The sequence below is a fragment of the Rattus rattus genome, chromosome 11 (genome assembly GCF_011064425.1).
Source record: "Rattus rattus isolate New Zealand chromosome 11, Rrattus_CSIRO_v1, whole genome shotgun sequence".
Lineage (NCBI taxonomy): Eukaryota > Metazoa > Chordata > Mammalia > Rodentia > Muridae > Rattus > Rattus rattus.
The window spans coordinates 1,016,991-1,024,874 of record NC_046164.1 but is presented as its reverse complement, the minus strand read 5'-3'; the positions used below and the strand labels follow the sequence as shown (position 1 = coordinate 1,024,874).

At 39.5% G+C, this 7,884-nt stretch overlaps 1 protein-coding gene across 1 annotated transcript; it reads left to right on the top strand.

The window, feature by feature from the left end:
- Positions 1-649: 649 nt before the first annotated feature.
- LOC116912632 (serine-rich adhesin for platelets-like) lies at positions 650-7,674 on the top strand. Its single transcript, XM_032916749.1, has 2 exons — positions 650-703; positions 6,088-7,674. Exons 1-2 carry the CDS (start codon positions 650-652, stop codon positions 7,672-7,674), a joined length of 1,641 nt encoding a protein of 546 aa, XP_032772640.1.
- The last annotated feature ends 210 nt before the right edge of the window (positions 7,675-7,884 follow it).

Genomic DNA, 7,884 nt, shown 5'->3' with positions numbered 1-7,884 from the left:
ACAAGTCTGACCTGACATAAAACATGGAGTACCATGCCGTATGCCACACGCCACACATAGTCCTCCAAGCGAAGTTAAATGAAACTGAATTCAGAGGTTAATAGTACATCAGATGAGAGTCATCCATGAGCTTGTTGAAAAGAATGATGGTATCTTTAAAACATGTGTGTGAAACAAACTCAACAGTGCTTTTGTAGACTTTTTGTCCCCTTTTTGCTTTTGTTTTTGTTTTATGTTACCGTTCTTTTTTCTCTCATATATTTGGTTTCTGCTTTTTTTTATGCTTCTGTGGGGTTTTTGTGTATATTTACAGTTTCTTGTCATTTGATTGTGGAATTTTGTTTGTGGTTGTTTTTTGGAGAGAGAAAAAGAACATAAGGTTGTGTGCATACAATGGTGAGGAAATCTGGGAAGAATTGAGAAAGAAAAAAAATGAAAATATATTGTATGATAAAATTATTTCAATAAGAGAAACATGTGCTTAAATTTCACAACTATTTATAATCCAACTCAAGGAGAAAAAAAGTACTTGTTCTTAAACTATCCCCCTTTTAAAATCACTGGGAGGGGCTTTAAAGTCATCATAGCCTTGTCAAGAACCTGGCATACATTTTTCTGATTTTCTCCCCTAAGGTGTTAAAAAGACAGGATGAAGACTTTGATTCTACCAGGACTCATTTTGGCCTTCGCCATTTGCTTCCAGGTAAGTTCCGAGTCTCTTGAAAAACCATAACAACTGCCTAAAATTAAAGGCTATGTAAAATTAGGGTTAGGTTAAAAGTAAGATGATGGCATTGTCCTTAGAAGCCAGGATAGATCAACACAAGGTAAAAACGAACAAGAACAATTTTTCTTCCAACGTTCATGGGCATGAGTCTATTTGAAAACATGTGGTAGCGCTCACCTGCAGCAGATGAATCCCAGGCAGCAGGAGGACTGCAAGTTCAAGGATAGCCTAGGCATCAAGTGTGACCCTGTCACAGAATGTCTGAATGAATAAGCAAACGAATAAATAAATAAATAAATAAATAAATAAATAAATAAATAAATAAATAAATAAATAAATAAATCATCAACTGGACTTTGGAAGGGGAGAGCTAAATAAAGGGAGAGATAGAAGGAGAATAAAGAAGAGTATGGAAAAGCAGACTGTTGTGTGAGAAGAAGAAGGAATGAGAGAAAAGACTCTGAATAAACATAGAAGATATGGAATTAAATTTACAAAGGAAATGTGAAGGCTCCTTAATGTCCACACCATGCTCCTCAGTGGCCAGGCCCTGCTCCTTAGTGCCCCTGCTGGGCCAGCATCTCCAGGTGAAGCAAGATTTCTTCTGAAGTGCACCATCTGTTTCTGTTATCTGCATCCTTAGGATCAAAAGCTACAAAGTATTTTCCCATTTAAGACAAAGGTGATTTAAGACAAGGGGAATAGCCCCTTCAACCAATGTCTTCAATTGACCCTAGATAAAGAGAAACCATGATGATTATAAGCTCTCACTTTCAACTCATCTGAAACATGACTTGTAAAAGTAGATTTTGATCTTGATGCTCTGAGTGAAACTGTGCTTTCGATTTTATGCCTTTCTGTTTACCTGCTGTTCTTTCACAGGGTTGGTAGAGGTCTTTCCGTTCCGATTTAATTGGAAAATATTCCTTTGTTCCTTATGCTCTCCTTTGGAAACATTTTTAGAATTACAGTTGGTCTTTACATATTGTCAATTTTACTCAACTATAATTTATTACAAATTTTTTCCACAGCAGTCAATAACCCCCAGAGAAAGCTGCTTTTGACAGTAGAACTTGGATGCTTAGGTCTTGGATTTTTTCCTTCTATTGAAAGTAATTTTTCTCATATACTATATCCTGATTAAGGTTTCCCTTCCTTCTCCTCCAGTTCCTCCCCACCATGGCTCTCATCCTAATCTAACCCCTCTCTATTTCTTGTTAGAAAACAGACATCTAAGGGATAATAACACATCAGAAGAGTACAAAGCAAACAGAAGGAAAAGAGCCTAGAAAAAAAGCACAAAAAACAAATATAAATGCAGAAACCTACACATTCACACACTCAGAAAGCTCATAAAAACACTACACTGGAAGCCGTAATATAAACATACAAAGGACCTGTAAGGTGAAAACACAAAAACCATTGATGCATAAATGACACAGAATTAAATTAAAATTAGATTTAAGATATTTAAAAAGTAAAACCTTGACATTATGAGACAGGGAACTGTAAAAAATGACATTGAGTTCTTTCATTATGGGCCACCTACTCCTAGGCATGCACTCTACCCCTAAGAGTAGGTTGTTTACCCAATAAAGATCCCTTAGAGAAAACTAAAATTTCATTTGCAAGTAGTTTTCAACTAGAGATAGTCTATGAGTTAAAGATAAGGGCATGTGTCTACTTCTCCTCTCAGCTCTAGGAGCCAACCTGATGCTGATCCATGCAGGCCCTGTGCATGCTACCTCAGTCTCTATGAATTCATTTATGTCAAACTTATTCTATCTAATAGGCCTTGTTTCCTTGGTGTCCTTTCTGCAGGATTCTCTGAGCCCTGAGGAGAGGGATTTCATAGAGACATCTTGTTTAAGGCTGAGTGTTAGTAGGTCTTTGATTCTCTGTACAATGTCTGAGTGTGGATCTCTGTGTTTGTCCCCATCAATTCCCATCTTCCATGAGGAAGCTTCTCTGATGATGGCTGAGCAAAGCACCGATCTATGAGTAGAGCAGAAGACATTAGGAGTCATTTGATTGCTGTGGTTTTTAGAAGAACAGAGTTGTTCAGGTTTTCCCTTGGTCCCTGGGCTCTCTAGTCTCAGGTTCTCGGTCATATAAGCAGCCTTGGGGGTGGGCTCCACCTCATGGAGTGAGCCTGAATTCAAATTAATTATTGGTTAATCACTCTCCTCACAAGCTTCATGCCATCTTGTTCACATATCTTACAGGCAGGACACTATTATAAATCAAATGATTTGTGTAGCTAGGCTGGCGTTTATGTTTCCGTCTTGCTGGCATACCTTTCTGTAACAAAGATGAGAGAACACAGCATTATGAAAGTTAGACAGAAGCTCAGCTTCCCCCACTTTCAATATGTAACGTAGGTGAGGTTTCACATCAGTTCGTGAAGAGCAACCTACACCCTCGGCAACAGTCTGAGTTGCCTAATGCCATATTTGACTTCCTGGGGCTGGGATACCTTCCTCAGAATGATTTTGTCTAGCTCCATTCGATTACTTTCAAATTTCCTGATTTCATTTTTTAAAGAGCTAAGTAATATCTCGATATGTAAATAAATATACTACAGTTCTTTGCAGGTTATCCTATTGAGGGACATCTAAGTTGTTTTCAAATTCTGGCTATTATGAATAGAGCAGCAAAGAACATGGTGTCAGTGGGAGAATGAAGCAACCTTCAGGTATATGCCCAACAATAGTATAGCTTGATGTTGAAGTAGATCAATTCCCATCTTCCTGAGGAACTCATTGCTGAGAAACTCCTGGGGAACACTGATTTCCATAGCGGCTGTAAAAGTTTGCTGTTCCCCCAGCAGTGGAGGACTGGTCCATTTATTCCACATCCTCATCAGCATGAACTGTCATTTGTTTTATTGATCTTAGATACTCTTATAAGATGAAAGCTCAAAGTAGTTTGATTTGCATTTCTCTGAAGGCTAAGGATGTCAAACATTTCTTAAGTGTTTCTCAGCCATTTGAGTTTCCTCTTTTGAGAATTCTGTGTTTAGATCTGTACCCCAGTTTTTAATTGAGTTTTCTTGATATCTAGATTTTTTTATTTTTGTTTTTTGCTTTTTAGTTCTGTATATGTTTTGGATAGTAACCTCTATCAGATGTGTAGTTAGCAAAAATCTGTCCCTTTCTGTAGGTTGCTGCTTTGTCCTAATGATAGTGTCCTTTGCTGTACAAAAGCTTTTCAGTTTCATGAGGTCCCATTAGTAAATGTTGCTCTTAGTGCCAGCACTAACCACATTGTGTTCAAGATATATTTTCCTGTGCCAATGAATTCAAGGCTATTCCTTACATTCTTTTCTGTAAGGTTCAGTTTATCTGTTTTTGTGTTGAGATCTTTAATCAATTTAGAGTTGAACTTTATGAATGGTGATAAGTATGGATCTATTCATATTCTTGTACATACAGTGTGTGTTTCTGGCTTCTTTATCAAAAATCGGGTGTCAATATTATGTGGATTTATGTCTAGGTCTTTGATTTGATTCCATTGGTCAACATGTCTGCTTTTGTGCCAAGGCCAGGCTGTTTTTATTACTATAGCTCTGTAGTACAATCTGAGGTCAAGAATGGAGACACTTCCAGCAGCCCTTTTTCTTATTCAACTTATCTGCTTCACTAACCTACTTGCTTCTCTGTCAGGTTTAACTTGAGGCTTCCTAGGAAATGTTTGCTGAAGTTGGAGTCTGGAACAATAGGATGAGTAGGAAGGAAGGTTGGAGGAAATCTATGTGATCCACTAGAGAGAAGGGCATCAAGGAAGGAGAGGCCACAGCAGATGATCTTCTACAGAGCTGGGGATAAGATTGGGGGATTGAATTTGGAAAAGAGAAAGAAGGGGTAAAGAAGTGCCATTTGACTACTTCTTTTCCTGGCTAGAGTGGGGCTGCAGGGAATGCCTGCTGAACTTGGAAGCTGAGATAAATCAAGGAATAGGGGGAGGGAAGTTTGGAAAGTAAGATCTGTGTGATTGACAGGGGCTGAGAGGAAGAAGAGGCTGCTGTAGAGCTGGGATGAGACTTGGGAGTTGGATTTGAAGGAGCGGAATGAGAAGTGAAGATTTAGAGCTATCCTATCTGCTTTCCAAGCAGGGGTGTTCAGGCTTCTTTCTAGTGTCTGGATACAGACATCTGTATTATTAGGGCAGAGATATGAAGAGATTTTATGCATTTTTACTTTCTCGGTTAAACAGATTTCTTCCTTTCTGTAAAATTTATAAAAGCAGGAACCTCTCTGTACAGTCTGTCTTGAAGGCAAGAGGGGAGCTTTAAAGATTGATTCTAGAGGCTAGTTGTCTATGAACTCAAATCCCATCGAAACCCCATCCCGTTTTCTGAAAGCAGTCAGCTTAGCCTGGCAGGTACTGCAGGCAGTGTATGCACTTGGGTGGCGTCTACTCAGACACTAAGCTGGAGAGAAACGTTGGACTAACAGTGTCCCATGCTGTGACCTGCATGGATTGGTCCTGGAAACCTGATTGAAATAATATGGGAATGAAGAAATGGCAAACACTGCAGAAACAACAACAACAACAACAACAAAACAAAACCTAAAGAAAAGCTGGGATTGGGTGAAGGCACAACCCAGAAACTCAGCAAGTTAATTATGAGCAGCACTAAAAGGAAGGGTTAGATGGACTCTGTGAGAGACTATAGAAGAATAGTCTTAAGCTATAAACATTTGTAAGGAGCAAGCTGTGGCTAATAGTTTCTGGACCAGGTTTTGCCAAGTCCATGAATAAAAAGTATCAAGGTCCTTGACATTATTCTGTCCACATCCACAATACACACTTCCTCAGTGCTTTGCCCACTCCTCACGGTGCTGGCTGCTATGATTTTTACCTTGATTCTGGTTCTACCTAACTGAAGGTGTCTAGCAATTCCATTTCTCCAAATGTTCTCTATAAGGTGAGTCTGGGGCTTCATAAGAAGTGTCAAGGAATAATGGGGAAGTAGATTTCTTCCAGTTCTTTTTCACCATGTAGAAACTAGTATCCCAGCGAAAACTGTTTAGTGCTGTGGCAACATGGGGAAGGATACATGTGGTGCTGTCAAACTGAGACCATTATTTTAACACTTCATTCATTTCTAGGAACCACTTGAAATTGTCAGGCTTGTTTTGGAAGTTTTCATAAAGATTTTCTGAGATACTGGTAGCTGCTAATTGAACTTTATGAGGAGTGGCTCTATATGCAATACCATGTTTTAGGCTATTCTGTAGTTTTAAAAAGGCCATACCTCCTCCTAAAATGAAAGAGTAGTCCAATTCCTGAAAGGAGAATGAAATGACAACATTTACTCATTATCTCATTTGATAATATCTTCTCTTTGCCTGCAGTTCAGTGACAGTCAGAAATCATGGAAGCAGACAATAGAAAAGGCAATCAACAGTCAACCCATCCAAAAGTCAACTTCCAAGACATCACGAAGCCAATTTTCATCTACACAGCTTGACAAACAACGTTCATCCTTGTCTCATGATTCTGCCTCACTTACCAACAGATTCTCCCGAAGGGCTTCTTCATCACCCTTCAATGCTCAGAGTGTAAAGACTTTATTTTCTAAAGTTAGTTCAGAGATTAAAAAAGGAGCTGACAAGTTAACTTCAAACCTTAGGAAATTAATTAGAAAGAGAAGATCTGACAGGTCCAGGCCAGTTAACAGACAGGTAAACGAACCTATGATTAGATCAGCTACTCGAATATCTAAACCTAGAACGAGATCTTCAGAAACCTTGCAAAGGACCCAGTCTAAGCCATGCAGAAAACAACCATCTAAGCTACAAAAGAAAAGACAAAAGATAAAGGAAAATTTGGCTACTAAAAAAAATCTCAAAAAAGCTAAATTATCACCTAAGAGAAGGCAAACCTCATCCTTAACACAAGAGTCCCGTAAGTCCAGAAAGGAAAAGCAACAGCAAAGGAAACAGCAGAGAGCCGCTAAAAAGGCTGTAAAGAAAGAGCTTAGGAAGATTAATTCCAAAGTGTCACTTCTGAAAAGGCAAACCTCATCTCTAATAAATAACAGGTTAGGCAAATCCAAGACCAAACACCCCAAACTCAATGAGGAGAACACGCTTAAAACCTTTGAAGAAGCAAAGAGACTACTTTCCTTAGCAGAGGAAATATTCAATGCATCTATGAGGGGACAACCAATACCTACTCAGAAATTGTTGGCTTCACCTAACCCAACGATTTCTAGTACCAGTGCGAGAGCCTCTTCCACTGAGAGACCAACTTCAGATCTGGTGATTGGCACTACTACTTTAGTACCACCAACCATTAACTCAGCAATAGAGGCTACATCCACAAATCCTTCAGAAGAATCCACACACCCAGGTACTTCCCCTAGTCCTACAACTTCCATGGACATAGTGGTTAGGTCCACAACTCATTCAGCCTCTGCCTCTACTACTATATCTGGTTCTACCTCAGAGGGCTCAGAAACTGAAGTAAACACCAAAGATAAGACCACCACCCCAGCCATGGATGCTTCAACCACTAAAGCTGCCTCTACAACTTCAACAAACATAACTACCACACCTCCCATTACCACTACAAACACCACCTCTGTGCTTACTGGAGACAAAATGAAAACAAGTTTCACTACTCTGGGCATTGAGGCCACCACCCGTGGTAGCACACTGTCATCAACCAGTATGGCCATACCTCTTGCTCCTGCCACTACAAAAATACCCACAACTTCTGCCTTTGTTCCTGTTGGTTCTACCAGGAATGCATTACAAGGCACCACACCTGCAGCACGTTCTACTAGAAGTGTACCTATCACTGTGACAACTGTAAAAAATGTGACTAGCACATTAGTGACTACAGCTGTCACTCAAACAGCAGTGAAAACGAACAATGAAACTACAACCCAAGTGCATGTGGGAACCACTAAATCAACAATTGGCACAACCGTGTAGCTTATATGATATCACTCAGTGCTGTTACAAACGGATTCCACGATCTCAAAGATAAACTCTGTGTCTACAGTTATCACCACAGCTACTGGATCCTTAACCACAATACTTCCAAGAGCTATTGTCCCAATATCTAGAACAGATACAACCACCAGTGTGGCTATAACTTACCCCAGAAACACAAATGCTGCTGCCTATATGACCCATGTGGGT

Excerpts from the sequence above, each read along its gene's own strand:
- LOC116912632 (XM_032916749.1), top strand. The coding sequence starts at position 650 with ATGAAGACTTTGATTCTACCAGGACTCATTTTGGCCTTCGCCATTTGC. Across the intron at positions 704-6,087 it reads CCTTCGCCATTTGCTTCCAG|TTCAGTGACAGTCAGAAATC; the intron begins GTAAGTTCCGAG and ends CTTTGCCTGCAG.